At 42.3% G+C, this 20,188-nt stretch overlaps 1 protein-coding gene across 1 annotated transcript; it reads left to right on the forward strand.

The window, feature by feature from the left end:
* Positions 1-438: 438 nt before the first annotated feature.
* LOC138889629 (secreted RxLR effector protein 161-like) lies at positions 439-2,771 on the forward strand. Its single transcript, XM_070172962.1, has 3 exons — positions 439-631; positions 1,138-1,167; positions 2,302-2,771. Exons 1-3 carry the CDS (start codon positions 439-441, stop codon positions 2,769-2,771), a joined length of 693 nt encoding a protein of 230 aa, XP_070029063.1.
* The last annotated feature ends 17,417 nt before the right edge of the window (positions 2,772-20,188 follow it).

A 20,188-nucleotide genomic window follows, 5' to 3' on the forward strand; every position in this document is an offset into this window, starting at 1 on the left:
GCTCAAGGTGGTGTCACTAAAGATATTCAACATGGGCAAGACACAACCAGGACTAAACCTGTTTCTAATGTACCAACTAGACAGTCACTAAGGGCAAAGAATCCACCTATATGGCAAAGAGACTATGTGCTGCAGTAACAGAAGCCCTCACAATGCAATTACCCAATCTCAAACTTCTTATCCTATGAGAAGATGTCATCAAAATATAGAAGCTATGTTTCAGCTTTTTCAGTCTTGAAGGAGCCTTATAACTTCAAGGAAGCCATAAAGGATGAGAGATGGATCACAACCATAAAGTAGGAGATACATGCATTAGAAGATAATAAGATTTGGGAGGTTGTTGACTTTCCACCAGGTAAAACCTTTATTGGATCCAAGTGGGTGTACAAAATAAAGTACCAAGCAAATGGAGAAGTAGAAAGATTCAAGGCACAACTAATGGCAAAAAGATACAATCAACAAGAGGGATTGGACTATCATGAGATATTTTCACCAATTGCAAAGATGGTAACTGTTAGGTCTGTGATAGCACTTGCAGTTGGAAAAGATTGGTCCTTATACCAAATGGATGTCTTTAATGCTTTTCTTCAAGGAGATTTGCTTGAAGAAGTCTATATGGATTTACCACAGGGTTTTCAAAGGCAGGGGGAGTAGAAGGTGTGCAAGATGAATAAGTCCCTATATGGTCTCAAGCAAGCATCTGGGCAATGGAATTTGAAACTCATAGAAGCATTGGTGGGAGCAAGTTTTGTACAAAGCACTCATGACTACTCTATGTTCACTAAGAGGTCAGGCAAGGATATTGTCATCATCCTCATCTATGTTGATGACTTGCTATTGACTGGAAGCAATAAGGATTTAATTGATAAAGCTAAGGCAGCTTTGCATTAGCAGTTTAAAATCAAAGACCTAGGAGAACTGAGGTATTTCTTAGGGATTGAGGTGTTGAGATCTAATCATGAAATATTACTTAATAAAAGGAAATACAGTTTAGAACTCATTTATGAATTGGGATTACGTGGTGCTGATATTAGGCTATATAGATGATATTTACACCTTAATATTACCATGCTTTATTATTGTTTTATAGGTAAATTGATGACAAAATGCTCTAAATAGTGTTCTTTTGCTTTGCAGGAATTAATCTAAGTGAGGAAGCACTACAGAGTATTTTGGAGTCGATAATGTGAAAAAAACGCCCAATCAAGAAGTACCCGAGCACAAAGAAGCAAAAATGGACTAAGTGAATTCCACCGCGACTGTGGTGGAACCACGACAGATCAAGACTCGAGGCAGAATGTTCAACGTTCACCGCGGTCGAGCCGCGGTCTTGCCGCGACCGCAGTGAACTGTTCACGCGCCAGAAATTTGGGGACCAAAGTGTAACTCGGGGAAAACTTGTCCCAAACCCTTATAAATTTTAGAAACTCGCCCAAAATATTTTTAAGCTTATTTTTAGACTACTTTGGAGGCAAGAAAAAGTGTGAGAAGATCAACCAAACATTAGAGTTTTTCTATCTCCTTTTATTTTCTTGCAATTACCCATTATGAATAATTTAGTAGTTTTATCTTGTTTTATCATGAGTAACTAATTTCCTAGTCTAGGGTTTTGATGGAACCTATTGAAGGATTAACTTATTGTTATGTTAATATAGTTTGCCCAGTTTAATCTCTATTTGCTCAACTATGTGCTTGTTGTAGTTAATTGACATGATCCTCAATTAGTCGTGCCTATTTAGTATGCATAACTCGGGAGAGAGTGCATATTTAGGTAATTGTTGAACAACACCACTCTCAAAGTATATGAGAGATCAATAACTGAGGGTTTAAAGGTGGGATTAGGGATAACGAATCCTTGGGTGTAATCTAAAGTGAGCTGTAATAAACAAAGCCAACTAGCGTAACTCAGGAGTGTGTGTCTAGAACTCGTGATTACTTGGGAGAAATTTACGGTAATAAGAGTGCTCATGATTGATAGAGATTATTGGGTGAAGCTATGTGAAACATAACAGGAAGGGATTCCATCAATAGGGGAAATAAAAACCTTAGAATCTTCTCTTAATTGTTTACAACTCAATCATAGTTAGTTTTTAGTTGCCTATTTACATTCATTCGTAGTTAGTAAAAATACCATCAACTGTTATTTACAACGTTTGGGAAGTTGATTCCATAGAATTTAGTAAGTCTAACAAGAGTAATTGATAGGTTAATTCCTTGTGGGTTCGACTCTGGGCTAAATACTCAGATTATATTTGCAATGCTCGCATGTCCTTTTTATAAGGCATAGTTGGGCGTGATCAGGTGCCAAGCCAGCTTTAACACCACTTGAAGTCAATCAGAAGCTTACAATTGTGGAATATGATAGAGTTACTGAGATACAAGATAAAGATCCCTTGGCAAATGCAAATAAGTATCAAAAACTGATTGGGAAGTTGCTCTACCTGACAGTCACTCGACCAGATATTAGCTATGCAGTCCAGACATTGAGTCAATTTATGCAACTACCTAAAAAATCATACATGGAGGCTGCTTTTAGATTAGTGAGATATCTGAAGGCTACACCAGGAATGGGAGTTTTATTGAAGAGAGGGAATGTAGATACATTGACAGTTTTTTCTGATTTAGATTGGGAAGCTTGCCCAATGACACAAAGGTCTGTTAGTCGATATGCAGTTAAACTTGATGATTTATTGATTTCATGGAAATCAAAAAAACAACATACTGTTTCACTAAGCAGTGCTAAAGCAGAATATCTTAGCATGGCATTGTGAGCACGTGATTTTTGTTTTACGCAACAACCGCTCCAAAAGAAACAAATAATAGCAATTGGTCTTGCTGTACATTTGTTGGATTTTTACGTGGCATTTTTGTTGATAGTTATTTGTGATTTTCCCACGATTGTTTTATTCAAACAATATATATATATATGTCTGTATGTCGTGTGAACCGTAATCCGTTTATTAAAAGAAAATATAATAAAATGTGTGCTTCCTTCATTGTATTTTTGCCATTAAGTGTTTAGTATAATTAAATGTCAATGCAAGTGATAATTGTTATTTTTGAGTATTAATTAAATTTGGTATGATTTTTTATTTTTTTTAGGAATTTTATTTTTTAAGTTGTAAAAAGGAAATATTGGATTTGGGCCATAATTTCGAATGAAATCAGGCCCAAAACCAATACAAACGACCCAGTCCCACCAGGCCCTCTGCAAGACGCCTAAACAACGTCGTCTAGGCACCATCTCTGTGAGCCGTTGATGGATTCAAAGGAACGGCCCAGATCTGGCCAATCCTTTACTTAAACGACGCCGTATGAGGCCTTTTAATCATAGTCGTTAATCCATTCCTCATCCTACGACCAAGGTCACCTCCCCATAACCCATGATGAACCCGATCCATTTCCACCCGGACCAACCCAAACCCCGTTTAGATGAAACGACACCGTTTCTCCTAAGCCTTCAGATCCAAGCCGTTGATCTCGATTGATCCAACGGCTGAGATAAACCCACCCATTCCATATATAAGCCTCCTATCATACCCTGCCCCCCTATCCAAGACCCCGCCTTCGTCTTCATCCCCTTCCCCTCCAAACCCTAGCCGCCCTGTATACCTTCACCATGAAAGCCGGCGACATGGACGCCGGTGACCCCACCCTTAACACCATAGATGCTCCTCACCGTCCTGAACCCAAATCCACCAACCGCACAGTTCGAATCATCCCCTAGGTTCTCGAATCTTCATTTGAAGATTCGAGCAAAACTCGATCTACACCGATGCACCCCAGTTTCATACCAGATAGTCCCCGGACCCCCCTCGTGACCAAACCATGCTTGGTTTGGTCCGAATCTAACCAAGAAAGCCCAAAACCCAAATCTGCCCTCTAGAACCCTAGGTTTCCTCGTGCCTGTCCCGTGCCTGTTCAAACCAAGAGATTAGGGTCTAATGGACCTTAATCGAAGTGTTTCTCATTTGAGAAACACTTCGATTAAAGTCCGTTCAACCCTGAGAAGGGTCTGTTCGAATCCAAGCTAAGACTTTTGATTTTTCGGGATTTAAGGTGAGTTTTTGTTTTCCTTTTTCTTTATTTTTAGTCCATGTGCTGATTAAAGGGCTGTTCATGTTTTGTATAATTTGTGTTTTGAATTTTACCAAATGTATCCTGTCCACCTTTCCTGAACCTATGTGTTTGATTAAAGGCCTTGTTCTATTCACTGATAATATGTATGTATGTATGTGCTGTGCAATTAGCTGAATTTCAAATTTGACTGATTAACTGATTCCTCGAGTACAATTCTACTGGGTCAGTATGACTCGAGTCATGTGTTCGATACTATTAGACATCTGATTTTGGCTACGATTGTACATGTTATGATTAATATAGTCGAGTCGACATGTGTCGTCAATTAGTTTCAGCTGCCTGAACAATAATAAATTGACTTGCTTCTGCTAAGCATTGTTTGAATCAATTAGGAACTGAGTTTAGTACTTATATTTGTTAATTTGAATCAGAAATGTAAAATGAATGTTTTGTTTAGTTACAGTTCTGAAATTGGAGGGCATGTGCACTTGTGCACAACATGTGCATTTGTGCACCACAGGTGCATTTGTGCACAGCCTGGGTCCTGCATAAAGACTTTGTGATTTAAAATAGTTTGACAGCATATGCTGTCAGATTATATTCTGCTGCCCATACCCTGCTTTAGTTTAAGAAGTATTAAACCTCGTTTAAAAGAGTAAGTCTGCCAGGGAATATCATAGGGGGTTTATACTTAAATAGCTAAGTGGAATCTGAAAAGAGGGTAGCACATAGGAGGGGTGTTCTGATTGTCTAACAGGCTGATAAAGAGGTGATTTGAGGCTTATAAAAGAGGAGGACTTCCATCAGTTTAAGCAGCTGAATAGATACACATACACACATAGACAGGTATACAGACCTTAGGATAGACATAGATACACACACACAGACAGAGACAAAGAGAATACACACAAAAAACTTAGTTTGGAGATTGAGAGCTGAAGTTCTGAAAAACAGAAAACTGGAAAAGAATTCTCTTTGATAACACAGACAGACAGAGTTACAAATTACATTTTTTATTGTTGTCTTGATTTCACTGGTCTTGACCTGGTTGTGCAACACTGATTTCTTCCAAATCCCAACTGAGTCTGCTGGTTGTTGTTGTTTTACTCGGGGACTTGGTCTAGTTGGGTTCTTGATTCCACTCCAATTGTTTCGTTTGTTGTTGCTGCTGCTATTCTGTTTCCTGCTGCTGCTGCTATTCTGTTTCTTGCTGCTGCTGATTTCCCTATCTTCTTCCTCTTCTCCTTTGCATTTTCAGTATTTCCAGGTACACATCTCGAGTCTCACATTGGTGTAGCTGATTGTAACATTGAAAAGCATGAATAGAAAGATTTGAAGGAGTTATAATCACCCGCTATTTACTGACTGCCTTTTCATAAATGTTGTTAAGTTGTGTAAATTTTAGTTTATAGCTAATAGAGAATACATTAGTAAGTTTGTACTTAATTAAAGTTTATGTTAATCTGAAACTGCGGTATTTGATTCGTTTAGTAGCATACAGGATGTAAATACAATCCCTGGAATGTGAAACTATTTATACAATTGTTAAACTTAAACTCACTCTTTTAGCATGCTTTGAATAGGTAGGGGCAAATGGCTTTTAAATCTAGCCAAATATAATACAGTTTTGAATCATCCAGTTTCGATTTCTTTAGGCAGTTTATAGGACTAGTTTTGAACATCATCAGTAACATCCTTTAATAAGGAACTCTATTAATCCTGTTTAAGCAATTTAATTTAAACTCGACTTAAGGATGTTGCTCGGATTAAGTGTTGCATTTCGTCAATCTCATATGTAATTTCTTTGTCCAACCAAAGCATTTTCGTAAGGTATGACGTCTCTTCACTTTATAAGTAATTAATCAGAAATTGATAAGAGTCCGGTTTAGGCCAAAGCATATACTTCGGCATCATCCTTTTCTTTAAAGATAAATGTAGTAAAGACGTAGTCATTGTAGGGTACCCTTCTAAAATAATGAGACGAGCCTCGCCGAATAAAAAGGCAAATTGCGGGGCCCTCAATAATTGGTCATAATAAATACTTAGAATTTGGGATGGACTGTTTAGTGAATTCCACTGCCTTCCCCAAAGATAATAACGCGTTAGACTTTTTAGGCGCGACTTAATTAAATTACATTCTTAAATTCGGGTGCGCATTTATGTGACCCAAATTCAAATCTCAACGGAGTCGAAATGTGTTAACAACTACGGGTGCATTGATTGTGACGTGGTTCGAGATGCATTTTCACGACGTTGCAATTCTATAAAAATAAATGATAATAATAAAAGCGGTTTAAACTTAATAAAAGCACATAAGTCACAACATGTATTTAAATCAGATATTTAGCCATTATAACAATTTAAGCGACCGTGCTAGAACCACGGGATTCGAGGGTGCCTAACACCTTCCCTCGGGTCAACAGAATTCCTTACTTAGAATTTCTGGTTCGCAGACTTCATTTGGAAAAGTCGAAATTTCCTCGATTTGGGATTCAAGATAAACCGGTGACTTGGGACACCAAAAGCCAAACCTTTCCCAAGTGGCGACTCTGAATTAAATAAATAATCCCATTTCGAATATTGTCACTTAAATTGGAAAAACTCCCTCGCGCATTTAACCCTTCGGGGCGGGCGCGCAAAAGGAGGTGTGACAAAAAGTTAAAAACCTTTTTAGTTAACCCAGAACCACTGGTTCAGGGTTCAAGAATTCGAGCTTAGAATAATTGTTATATTTGGCTTTATTATCTGATCTTTATTACATGTTTTTGCATAACGTGCTAAATGTTGTCTTTTACCGCTTTGATATTATCTGAACTGTATATAAACTGTGCCGAAACCCTTCTCTTCTTACCTCCGGGGAGAAGCTCGCTGGTCGAGACTCCCTATTCTGTTAGTGTCGATACCTGAAATAAGAAAGAGGTCGGACAAGTTACAAAGCCGGACGATCTCGTGGGTCCCTGGTACGTAGCCCCCTCCTCTACTCGAGTTGTCCGCTCGGGTACACAGTCTAGAACAAATACCCAGGGTATAAACCTAGTATAACGAAACTTCATGCTGGATCCCTAGTAGGAACGTTTATTTGCATCATGTTGCATTTGACTTAGGGGGCTCAACACAGGGGTTGGGTCCGTCTAGGACAGGCAACCTGAAATGAAAAGACCACCCTGTTGCATCCTATTTGTTTTGCGCATTTATTTGCTTCGGTTCCGCATGCTGACCGGTTTCTAAAAAAAAGAGAGGAAAAATAGCAGCGTAGGGAGATAATTACTTATTTTGGAAAAATAAAACCAATATCCAAGTAGTGTCACAACTTCGCCGGAATTTTTCTAAAAAAAAACAGAATAAAACCAACATTTGTCTTTTAGTTTGATTTATTAAAAAAAAACATGTAAAATTTTTCTTTTCTTTTAAAAATCAAAAAGGGTATTTATTTAAAAGTAAAAAAAAAATTTGGACATTCATAATTCAAAAAAAAAAAATGTGTTGTTTTTTCGTAGCACCTCTTTTATAAATTCAGACTAATAGTCCAAATACTTCCTTAAAAAAAATTCTTTAGTCTTTATCTCTTTTCAAAAGAAAAAAAAAATATTCTTGCTTTCTGGGTTTACTTGATTTTCTCTATTCATGATGTCCCGAACTACGCAGGTTTGATTCTCACTGGATGTGAGATACGTAGGCAACCCTCGTCGGGTTCAACCCCATTTTTTGCTAAAGTAGCCAAAATCAATAAATAAATAAAAAAAAGAAAAAATGTGTGTCAAATTTTTATTTTTTTTTTAAAAAAGAGTCATAAATAAGTCAGGTGAAGCTGTTTTGTCATAAATAGCTGAGTGTTCCCGAAAGGGACGCCGGAAGGCTGACTTTGCATAAATAGCCACCTTTGGGTCTTGTTTAGTATTTTTGTCCGGTTGACCCCCACGGCCTTAAAATCTTCGTCCCCGAAGCGCTTGAGGGTCATGTTCAAAACTTGGTGCCCTTTGAAAAATATTATTGAGTCAAGTCATTTTGTTAAAATCACCTTAATAAATGTGCAGGATGAGCACGATGCAAAATGAACATTTTTCAATAATGACCAAAATCCCTGTCGAGTTACGGCTATGGTGGAATGATCTAGGTGTTGAAGGACAAAATGAGGTCAAGAAATATCTGAAAGGTCTCGTGGGTTTGTTGGAAATCCAGCCTCGGGGAGATATCATAAGAGCTTTGGTTACCTACTGGGACCCGGCGCACAATGTTTTCCATTTCTCTGATTTTGAACTCACCCCGACTTTGGAAGAAATGGCTGGGTACATCGGAAATGCTGAACTTCCGTTGAGGCAAAAATACTTGGTCGCCCCAAGAGCTGTCACGGTACATCGGTTCCTAGATTCACTGAAGATACCCAGAACGGTCCACAACCCAGATCTGGCTGCCGGTTTTTGCACTCCATGCTTCATATATGATAGGTACGGTCATGAAGAAGGATTCAATAATCCAATCAACAAACTGTGCAGCAAAGGTATTCGTCAGAGGTGGGACAAACACAGACGGGTAGCCTTCATGATGATGTTCCTGGGCCTTCTGGTATTTCCAAGGAAAGACGGAAACATTGATTTAAAGATATCCGGGGTCGTCAGCACCTTACTCACGCAAAGTGACAGTACTCTCGCGCCTATGTTGGTATCTGACATCTTTCGAGCTCTTACAGCTTGTAAAGCTGGAGGAAATTTCTTCGAAGGTTTTAACTTGCTCCTACAAATGTGGATGGCCGAGCACCTCTGCCATCGTTCCGAGATTTTGAGCCATGGTTCCCCGGAAAAGACTTGCATAGAAGAATTTTACACGAGAACCAAAAAGATCAGTTTGCCCAAAGGAGTCATGGCATGGACCTCGTTCTTTCAAGCTCTTACTGCCAGCCAAATACAGTAGACACTGGGATGGTTGCCTGTTGACGAGGTCATATATATGCCAGCAGCTAGAACTCATCTCTTACTGATGGGACTTAAGTGCATTCAACCTTACGCGCCCTGCCGAGTTTTGAGACAGCTAGGAAGATGCCAGACAGTACCGCATGAGGAAGATCTTGGCGCTCAAACAATTGAGATAGGTCCTGACGGACAGTTTCCAGAAGCGAAAATTCGCCAAATCTGGAGTGAGTGTCAATATTTGAAATCAGATACTTGCGTGCGGGATCAAGCCAAAGGAGAGACGGCGCCAGGTTACCTTGCATGGTATAGAAGGGAAATTGAGCATGAAAGACCGGCTAAAAGACCCCACATCCTGAATTTCGCCGAATCATCGCGAAAGCAGTGGGATTGGTTAGCGAAAGAAAGAGGCTATTGCGCCGAAATCAGCAGGTTGAAGCAACAAGTGGAAAGCTTGAAATATGAGCACAGCGTGCAAGTTGCTACCAATCTGGGAGAACGAAACAGGTTGATTCAGGAAAACGAAATGCTCAAAGCCCAGATCAAACAGATAAAGATGGATGCGGATAAGCAGCCAAGGCGTCGATCAGATGAGCAGTTGATAAAAAGGCTAAAAGGCAAAGTCAGGGAATGGCAAGAGGATTTAGAGAAATCTAAAAACGTCATAGCAGAGCTCAGGGCACAGTGGGATACAAGAGCAGATAAGCATCGCCGATACTTGAATCAATTGGAAGGCGACCACGAGAAAACTGTTGCTAAAATAAAGAGAGAGATGGCTACACTTGAGATCAAAGCAGCTAATCAGGCCAAGGATTTCCAAATTGAGAGCAGATACTGGTACGATTCGTTGGCCCAGATGAAGTTAGAAGTACGGCAACTAAAGCATCAGCATATACAGGATGCTCAGGTGTTCAAGATATGTAGCGATCAGATAAAACGCCTACTCATAGAGAAGAAGCAAACCAGAGATAGGATCAAGGCCATTGCCCATGCCATCACCAGACGATGTCTACGATGTGAGAACATGACCAGCGTTACCGTCCTCTCGGCAGTGATGAGTTATGTCAAGCAGACCATGCATGAGCTGGAGCAACTTGAGAGGGATCTCACACCTAGGACCGCGGCGAGGCCGAACGATGCCCCGCGGACACAAATTATCAAAACCATAATGTACTCATAAGTTGAGTCTGTATCTTAGCATCTTTTGCTTGTTTTTCCCATCAGTTTGTTTAGTCTAGGATGAGTCTAGGTTTATTTTAAAGTTTGCTCTTTCTTTTGCAAAATGTAGTTTTTTAATAGACCGTTTCAACAATAAAAGGTGTGTTTCTTTCATTTGTGTTTTGAACTACGTAATGATCTGATTCACGTGGCGTCGTGATACGTAGGCAATCCTCATCGGATCCGGTCGCATTTTTACCGCAAAAATATAAAAAAACATAAAAGAAAAAAAAATGATAAGAAAAGGGAAGCCTAAAAAAAAAAAAAAAAAGAATGCCGGAATGACGCATGCTTTCATCGCAAACATGTAGAATTCACTTAACTGTATAGGTGCATCATGCTCAACGTGAGGTTGCTTATCTGTTATTTTGTTTCAAATTAACCGTGCGTTTGTCTTAGAGTATCTCCAGGTTTTTGGAAAAGACGGTTGGTTTGGTGAAAGTCTGGCCTCCAACTCATACTTCACGAGGTCAAGGAGAAGTGTTCAACTACCTGTTGTTAGAACCAGAAGCAGCACTCACACTTACTTCACCAGGTCAAAAGGAAGTGTGGAAATGTCTTCAGAAATTCCGTTGCAAACAATCCCTGTCTCCGAGGAGAGCTCGATCTCAGCCGTCCTCACACCTGAATCCGCAACTGCGGAAGAAAATAGAATCTTACGACTCCGCATGTTGGAAATGCTGGACGACTGGAATAATGGGAAAGAGCCGCCAAGTGTCGTCCCCGGATTCCCTGAGTTATTCTCCAGATCAAGCGGGACTTCTAATGTCCCCATAAATTATCCTGCTACTCCATTCGGGTACCCAGCCACCTCAGCCTTCTCTGCTGGATCGCCTTCTGAGCCTCATCCCCGAATGTCAGCCACCGATGCAAGCATGAACATCTTTACTGCACCGCCCTGCCCGATTACGACACAGCCTGCTACGTACAAGCCAAGCTTTGACTCATCCTCTTTTACATTCCAAGCACCCTCGTTCTCAATGGAACCAACTAGGTTCACTACCAAAACTAATCCTCCACCGCCTCAGTGCGAGCTTGCACCCGGGCAGGATCAAAACCCCAGAATTGCAGAACAAAATGAGATGGCCAAAAGAATGAGAAGCCTTGAACAAAGTTTGAAGAATATGCAAGGTTTGAGCGGACAGAAGAGCGTCTCTTACGCCGACCTATGCATGTTCCCTCACGTGCACCTGCCAGTGGGTTTCAAGACCCCAAAGTTTGAGAAATACGATGGGCACGGTGACCCCATTGCACATCTTAAGAAATATTGCAACCAATTGCGGGGAGCCGGCGGAAAAGAAGAACTGCTAATGGCATATTTTGGGGAAAGTCTAGTAGGGATAGCCTCGGAATGGTATATGGACCAGGAAATGTCCCGATGGCATATATGGGATGATCTCGCCAGAGATTTTGTGAAACAATTCCAGTATAACATCGACATTGCACCAGACCGAAATTCTCTGTCGAATTTAAAGAAGAAACCTTCAGAAAGCTTCAGAGAATATGCTATTAAGTGGCGTGAGCAGGCGTCAAGGGTGAAGCCTCCCATGGATGAAGTGGAAATGGTCACTACCTTTCTCCAGGCTCAAGAGTCTGACTATTTCCAAAACATGATGTCAGCCATGGGAAAGCCATTCGCGGAAGCGATTAAGATCGGAGAGATGGTGGAGAATGGTCTGAAAACAGGTAGGATTCTGAGTCAAGCAGCCATAAGGGCGACCTCCCAAGCCGTCCAAAGCGGGTCCGGAGGAATGGCAAGAGGGAAGAAGAAGGAAGAAACGACCATGGCAGCCTCGGAAGCAAGTGAGTATCGTCATCCCAGGCCCCGTTTTCCAGAAAGGACCCCACAACACTACTACCCCCACTCCAATTTGGCATATGCTCATCAACCTTATATGGTCATGAATGCCCAACCTTATGCCCATCCACCACAACAAGCCAACCGAGGCCCAGCTCCACCTCCCAGAAATCAGCCTCCTTACCGCAACCACTATAACCCACAACCCCCGCAGAATAACTTTCGCCCTCAGGAGCCACCTCGAAGGCGGACTTTCACGCCCATCGGTGAACCATACTCTACTTTGTTCCCGAAGCTAGTCCAATTGGGTTTCTTGCAACCAATCCCTCAAACAAGGCAAAACCCGACATCACCTTCTTACAAAGCTGGAGTTAGATGCGCCTATCATTCAGGGGCCGAGGGACACGATACAAATGACTGCTGGTCCTTGAAAAGAGTGGTCGAGAATTTGATAGAGCAAGGGAAAATAGAGCTAAGGGACGAGGAGATCCCAAATGTGACTAACAATCCATTGCCTGCTCACAATAATGGGCCGCTGATCGGGATGATTTGTGAAGACAAAGAGTTCGACCCTGCTCTGAAAGCTATAATCGCCATTGCCGACACGGGGAAAAGGCCTGGGACAGACCAGAAACCAGAAAAGGGGGAGGAGGCCAAGGCTATAAAGAGCGAGCCTGAAAAGAAGGTGGAGAAGAAAGTGGTACCGGTAAAGGATGGAGTTCTTTACATAACCACGAGGTCGAGCTGAGAAGACGCAGAACTTCGGGATCAAAAAGACAAAACCTATGTACGTGCCAAAAGGGGCCTATGTGGTCCGGGGGACGATTCAACCACCTCGGCTGAATGAGCCAGTGGTTATCGGACGCGTGCCACAAAAGCCGATGACCAACTCGTCCACAGTACCGTGGAATTATCAGAAGACTTTGGTAATGTACAAAGGTAAAGAGGTCATGGGAGAACTTCCAGAAAATACTTTCATTGGAAGGTATTCAAATACCCAAGAGCTGAACAACGCCACACAAAGGCGCTTCCCACCAAAGAAGCCTGTAAGCGTTGAAGAAGCGGAAGTGTTCTTCCAACAAATGAAAATGCCGGATTACGAAGTGATAGATCAACTACGCAAGTACCCCGAGCAAGTGTCCATGCTATCATTGTTGATGAGGTCGGCCGAGTATCAAAAGATCTTACTGAAGACCCTGAATGAAGCACATGTGCCAGTCGAAACCTCGGTTGAACAACTAGAGCGGATGACGGAAAGATTCTTCGCCGTCAACCAAATCTCTTTCAGCAAGAACGATTTACCCCCGGAAGGAGCGGCACACAACAAGGCCTTGCATCTAACAGTTAAATGCGAGGACTACTATGTCAAGCGGGTAATGTTGGATGGGGGATCAGGTGTTGACATTTGCCCGCTCTCCACGCTACAAAGAATGGAAATTGGGACCGGAAGAATCCGACCCAACAATGTCTGCGTAAGGGCTTTCGACGGCATCAAGAGAGATACCATGGGGGAAATAGACCTGTTGTTGGTCATAGGACCAGTCAAGTTTGAAGTAACCTTTCAGGTGCTCGACATGGATACATCCTACAATTTCCTCCTCGGCAGACCTTGGATCCATGCGGCAGGAGCCGTGCCTTCCACTCTTCACCAGATGGTGAAGTTCGAGTACGAAGACCGAGAGATCGTGGTCCATGGAGAGGACGAGCATGCTATCTATCGGGACCCATCCATCCCATATCTTGAACCGAGAGAAGGGAGCGAACATACGGTCTATCAAGCTTTCGAGATTGTACTGGCAGAGCAGCACGAAGAGGGAATACCCTGCCCCCAGCCTTTCTTGTCTAACACCTCGGTTATGGTGGCCAAAGAGATGATCCGACACGGATTTAGACCTGGGAAAGGGCTTGGACGAACCCTGCAGGGAATAACCGAACCTATCACATTACCGACCACCAAGAAACCTTTCGGACTAGGTTTCAAACCCACTCCAAGAGATGAAGAGTGGGCAAAGAAAAGGAGAAATGAGGGTTGGAAGTTACCTCAACCATTGCCGGATTTGTATGAAACCTTCATCAGGCCAAGATACACCGAAGAAGAGGACGATGAGGTCTTCACCATTGAGGAAATCGAAGAGATATGTGGGGCAATGAGAGAAATGCTCTACGAGACTCACATGGTTCAACCAGGTGAAGGCACAAGCACTGCTGAGATGCTGTACGTGGGATCGGATGCCAAACTTCGAAACTGGGAGGCCACGCCATTCCCGACTAGACGGAAGTCCGGGTAGACCTGTCCTACCACCTTTCCTGTGTCACAAGTTGTCTCCAGGACATAACTTGAACATTTTTCTTCCTTTCAATTGTTGTTTTGAATTCCTAAGTTGTAAACATTGTTGTCTTCCAACTTTCCAAAGAAAATAGAAAAAAAATCATCATTGCTTTCCCATTCTTTCTTTTGTTCTGATTTTTGTTATTTTTCCTTTTATCTTTCCTTTTAGTTATAATAATGCGGCTTTAAATATGACATGCTTGCGGACTTCACGCCCAGATCACAACGATCTATTTAACTGTGAATTAATGAACTCAGAACCAGAATATGACGAAGAAGAGGCTTTTAGGGAAATAAACCGAGAGTTGGAATATTTCGAGAATAAACCTAAGCCAAATCTGAGTGACACTGAACCGGTAAATTTAGGAACCCCGGAAGAAATCCGAGAGACCAAGATAAGCATTCACACGGACAAGAAAATGCGAGATGCGATCATTCAACTTCTTTTTGAATTTAAAGACGTGTTTGCTTGGTCATATGATGACATGCCGGGACTAGGTGTTGATCTAGTGGTTTATAAACTGCCGATTCATCCTGATTGTCCTCCAGTTCAACAAAAGCAACGAAAGTTCAAAACTGAGGTCAGTGACAAGATTAAGGAGGAGATCACCAAACAACTGAAAACGGGAGTGATTCGGGTAGTCCAATATACAACATGGTTGGCAAATGTGGTTCCAGTACCGAAAAAGGACGGGAAGACTCGGGTATGTGTAGATTACCGAGATTTGAATAGAGCAAGTCCCAAAGATAATTTCCCACTGCCCAACATCCACATCCTCGTTGATAATTGTGCCAAACACGAGATACAGTCTTTCGTAGATTGTTACGCTGGGTATCATCAGGTATTGATGGATGAAGAGGACGCCGAGAAAACTGCCTTCACCACGCCTTGGGGCACCTACTGTTATCGGGTCATGCCATTTGGTTTGAAGAATGCTGGGGCTACTTACATGAGGGCCATGACTGCCATTTTTCATGACATGATGCATCAGGAAATAGAGGTGTACGTGGACGACGTGATAGTCAAGTCCAGGACGCAGGATAATCACATCCAAGATTTGAGGAAGTTCTTCGAGAGATTAAGGAAGTATGACTTGAAGCTGAACCCAGCCAAATGTGCTTTCTGAGTTACGTCGGGCAAACTTTTGGGCTTCATCGTAAGCAGGAGAGGTATCGAACTAGATCCAACTAAGATAAAATCTATCAGAGAATTACCTCCCCCGAGAACAAAGAAAGACGTGATGAGTTTGTTGGGCAGATTGAAATACATCAGTCGATTTATTGCCCAGCTGACAAGCACGTGTGAACCCATTTTCAAGCTGTTAAGGAAAGATGCGGCGATCAAATAGACAACTGAGTGTCAAGAAGCCTTTGATAAAGTCAAAGAATACCTTTCGAATCCCCCAGTTTTGGTCCCTCCAGAGCCAGGGAGACCACTTTTCTTGTATCTGACAGTCTTGGAGAACTCTTTTGGTTGCGTCCTCAGGCAACACGACATAACCGAAAAGAAGGAGCAAGCAATCTACTACTTAAGCAAGAAATTCACCGGCTACGAGGCCAAATACACTCTGCTGGAAAGGACATGTTGTGCTCTGACGTGGGTTGCTCAAAAGCTGAGACATTATCTCCAAACCCACACGACTTTCCTCATAAGCAGGTTGGATCCTTTGAAGTATATATTTCAGAAACCGATGCCTACTGGAAGACTAGCCAAGTGGCAAATCTTGCTTACTGAATTCGACATAGCCTATGTCACTCGCACGACAATGAAATCCCAGACGCTAGCAGATCATTTGGCCGAAAATCCGGTCGATGAGGAATACCAGCCTTTGAGTACTTACTTTCCCGATGAAGAAGTAAACACCGTAGAAGTGGTCTCAGAGGACGCTCATGTTTGGAAGATGTTCTTTGATGGAGCCGTGAATGCCAAAAGTGTAGGGATTGGGGCAATTTTGATCTCGCCTTCTGGTCAGCATTATCCCGCCACAGCTAGACTGCGTTTCTTTTGCACAAACAATACAGCTGAGTATGAAGCCTGCATCATGGGCATGCATATGGCAATCGATCAGGATGTCGAAGACTTACTGATTATGGGAGATTCTGACCTGATTATCCGACAAGTCCAAGGTGAATGGGAAACTCGGGATGTCAAACTTATCCCATACCGACAACATGTGGAGGACCTCAGCAAGCGCTTTACATCAATAGAGTTCAGGTATATCCCAAGGTGTCACAATGAACTGGCAGACGCACTCGCTACTCTGGCTTCAATGCTACCCTACCCGGGCAACGCCCACGACGATCCTTTGGAAATCCAAATCAGGGAAAGACACGGTTACTGCAATGTAATTGAGGCGGGATCAAATATGCAGCCTTGGTACCATGACATCAATAGGTTCTTGAAAACGCAAGAATACCCCGAGCATGCTACTGGAGATCAAAAGAGGACCATTAGGCGACATGCAAGTGGTTTCTTTCTGAGCGGTGAATTGTTGTATAAGAGGACCCCGGACCTCAATCTCCTAAGATGTGTCGATATCGAGGAGGCGAGAAAGATCATGCACGAAGTACACGCAGGTGTGTGCGGACCTCACATGAACGGGTATGTCTTAGCGAAGAAAATCCTTCGAGCAGGTTATTACTGGATGACCATGGAAAAGGACTGCTTTAGCTTCGTTCGGAAGTGTCATCAGTGTCAGGTGCACGGTGATTTGATTCATGCACCTCCCACAGAACTGCATCCCATGTCTGCACCTTGGCCATTTGTTGCCTGGGGCATGGACGTCATTGAACCAATCGAGCCAAAGGCTTCAAATGGACATAGGTTTATACTGGTTGCCATCAACTACTTCACAAAATGGGTAGAGGCTGTCACTCTCAAGTCGGTCACTAAAAAAGCTGTAGTGGATTTTGTACACTCAAATCTTATCTGTCGTTTCGGTATTCCTGCGACTATCATTACAGATAACGCAGCAAACTTGAACAGTCACTTGATGGGAGATGTATGCGAGCAATTCAAGATAACGCATAGGAATTCTACTCCTTATCGGCCAAAGGCCAATGGTGCTGTGGAAGCGGCAAACAAAAACATCAAGAAGATTTTGAGGAAAACGATCCAAAGTTCCCGACAGTGGCATGAACAGTTACCATTTGCATTGTTAGGGTATCGCACTACGGTACGCACGTCAGTAGAAGCAACTCCTTATCTTTTGATTTATGGGACAGAGGCTGTAATATCGGCGGAGGTAGAAATTCCTTCTCTTCGAACCATTGTTGAAGCAGAAATCGAAGACAACGAGTGGGTCAAGACTCGATTAGAACAATTGACTTTGATCGATGAAAAGCGAATGGCCGCGGTTTGTCACGGACAGTTGTACCAACGAAGAATGGCCCGCGCTTACAACAAGAAAGTCCGACCCAGGAATTTCGAAGTAGGTCAGCTGGTACTGAGGCGTATTCTGCCACATCACGAGGAAGCGAAAGGGAAATTTGCTCCAAATTGGAAAGGTCCATACATCATAAGGAAGATATTGCTGAGAGGAGCATTGTATCTAGGTGATATCGAAGGAAATGACCCCGAAACAGCAGTAAATGCAGATGCAGTCAAGAGATACTACGTCTGAATTATACTCCAGTGGTCTTGACACATTTGAAAATGACGAAGGTTTTATTCCCCACTACCCCCAAACACTACCAATTCTCTCTGCAAGCCATTTGAGCCGATCACACCCCTTCGACGACCAATAATAAAAAATAATTAAAAAAAAAAGAAAAAAAAAACGAAACAAAATATTGAGTGAGGCCTGAACTACGTTTGACTTGATTCCGAAAGGATACGTAGGCAGCCTCTCCCTGAGGTTCAGTCACACCAACAATAAAATCCCATTCACCCTGAAATTGAAACCGGGGTACGTCGAGCAGTTTAGAAGTTAGTATCATCTACCTCTCTTTACCAAGCACGAGCCTTCAAATCAATTACCAAAGATAGTGGGAAGCCAATAAGCATCACAAATGGAGACCGGCACACTTTGAATTGAGAGAGATAAAATGAGAGAGTCTCATCGGTGAAAACTTTCGGGCACCGCGAGGCGACGGGAGTAGAGAGACCGAAATGAGAGAGCTTGTTTAGTAAAAACTCACAAAGAGTGCTATCAAGCGATGACAGGAAGAGAAATGAGAGAGGTCAGCCGGCGAAAACCCGCAAAGGACACTTTTGGCCGAAGGAATGTCTCCACCTTAGAAGGTCTCGGCAAAGTTCCACCGGTTTGGAATCACAGAACCATTTTGGTTCAGGGAAACGCAAATTCATGGAAGGTCAGGCGTCCAGTCCAAAAAGCATGTCATGTCCATTTAAAGCCAGCATTGTCTTCCTTAGATAAGTCTTTCTCGTCCCGAAGGCGATACTCCTTTTCTGAAATCCGTTTTCTCTTTTCTTTGTTTTTCTTCAAATCTCTTTTATGTTTAACCCCAAGTTCTAGATACACCGGAAAGGACAGGTGGCAAGTTTGTTTGCATGGAATTCCGTTTCATGAAGGAAAACACCTCGTTTCGTTGGTACGTTTGTCTAAACCTGAAGAATCATGATGTTTGGCGGCGTTCGAAGTAAAGAGAAAAGAGAGAAATTTCCCCCAGCAAGACCGCTTCAGACGAATCCCCACAGAGTCTCCCCTTGTACAATCCCCCACAGAGTCTCCCCAATATATATATAAAAAAAAAATGGAATCTCCCCAGCACATCCCCAGCGAGTCCCTTTGTAAAAATTCCCCAACAAGCTTACCCCAACAAATCCTAGAAAGCCCGCTTTGAAATAAATCCCCAGCATGCCCCATTGTACAAAAATCCACACAAAGAATCCACTTTGTAAATATTCCCCCACAGAGTTTCCTTTTGTACAAATCCCCACAGAATACCTCCAATAAAATCCCCGTTGAGAACCTCCAAGCAAAACGGGACAAAAAAAAAGGAAAAAAAAGGAAAAAATAGGAGAGCCTTACGAAGCAAGTCATCATAGAATCTGGAAATACAAGCCTGAGCAGTCTAAAGGGTTTCGCCAATTGAATCAAATCAATGGCGGGACTTCGCAACAGAAATAGAGACGCAACAAAGCAACTGGGAATGATCAAGGTCACCGAACCGACCGTCATCTCCGAACTAACAATTGTTCTTTGTCTGAAAAGTTGAAACAGGTATAATCCAAGACAACCGTGCAAGAAGCAGGTGTCGCCCAAAGAATAAGTTACATGGGTACAAGAAATATTTTGGCAATAAGGAATTCACTCGAAAGGTAAGTTTCCACGAAACTCCCTTTTATCTTCCACTAAAACAAGAAAATTCAAAAAAAAAAGAAAGAGGTCAGTTAGTATCCTCGAACTTTGTCCCCGGCCAGTCAGCATTAGGGTTTTAAACCCTAAACTGAATTTTTCCTTTAGTCAGCATTAGGGTTTTAAACCCTAAACTGAACTTTTCCATTCATCCAGCATTAGGGTTTTAAACCCTAATCTGAGCTTTTCCTTCCAGTCAGCATTAGGGTTTTAAACCCTAAACTGAATTTTTCCTTTCAGTCAGCATTAGGGTTTTAAACCCTGAACTGAACTTTTTCCCTTAATCAGCATTAGGATTTTAAACCCTGAACTGAACTTTTTCCTTTGATCAGCATCAGGGTTTTAAACCCTGAACTGAACTTTTCCATTTAGTCAGCATTAGGGTTTTAAACCCTAAACTGAACTCTTTCCATTCAGCCAGCATTAGGGTTTTAAACCCTAAACTGAGCTTTTTCCATGCATGTCAGCATTAGGGTTTTAAACCCAAAACTGAACTCTTTCCTTTAGTCAGCACTAGGGTTTTAAACCCTGAACTGAA

This window comes from Nicotiana sylvestris, chromosome 4 (genome assembly GCF_000393655.2).
Source record: "Nicotiana sylvestris chromosome 4, ASM39365v2, whole genome shotgun sequence".
Lineage (NCBI taxonomy): Eukaryota > Viridiplantae > Streptophyta > Magnoliopsida > Solanales > Solanaceae > Nicotiana > Nicotiana sylvestris.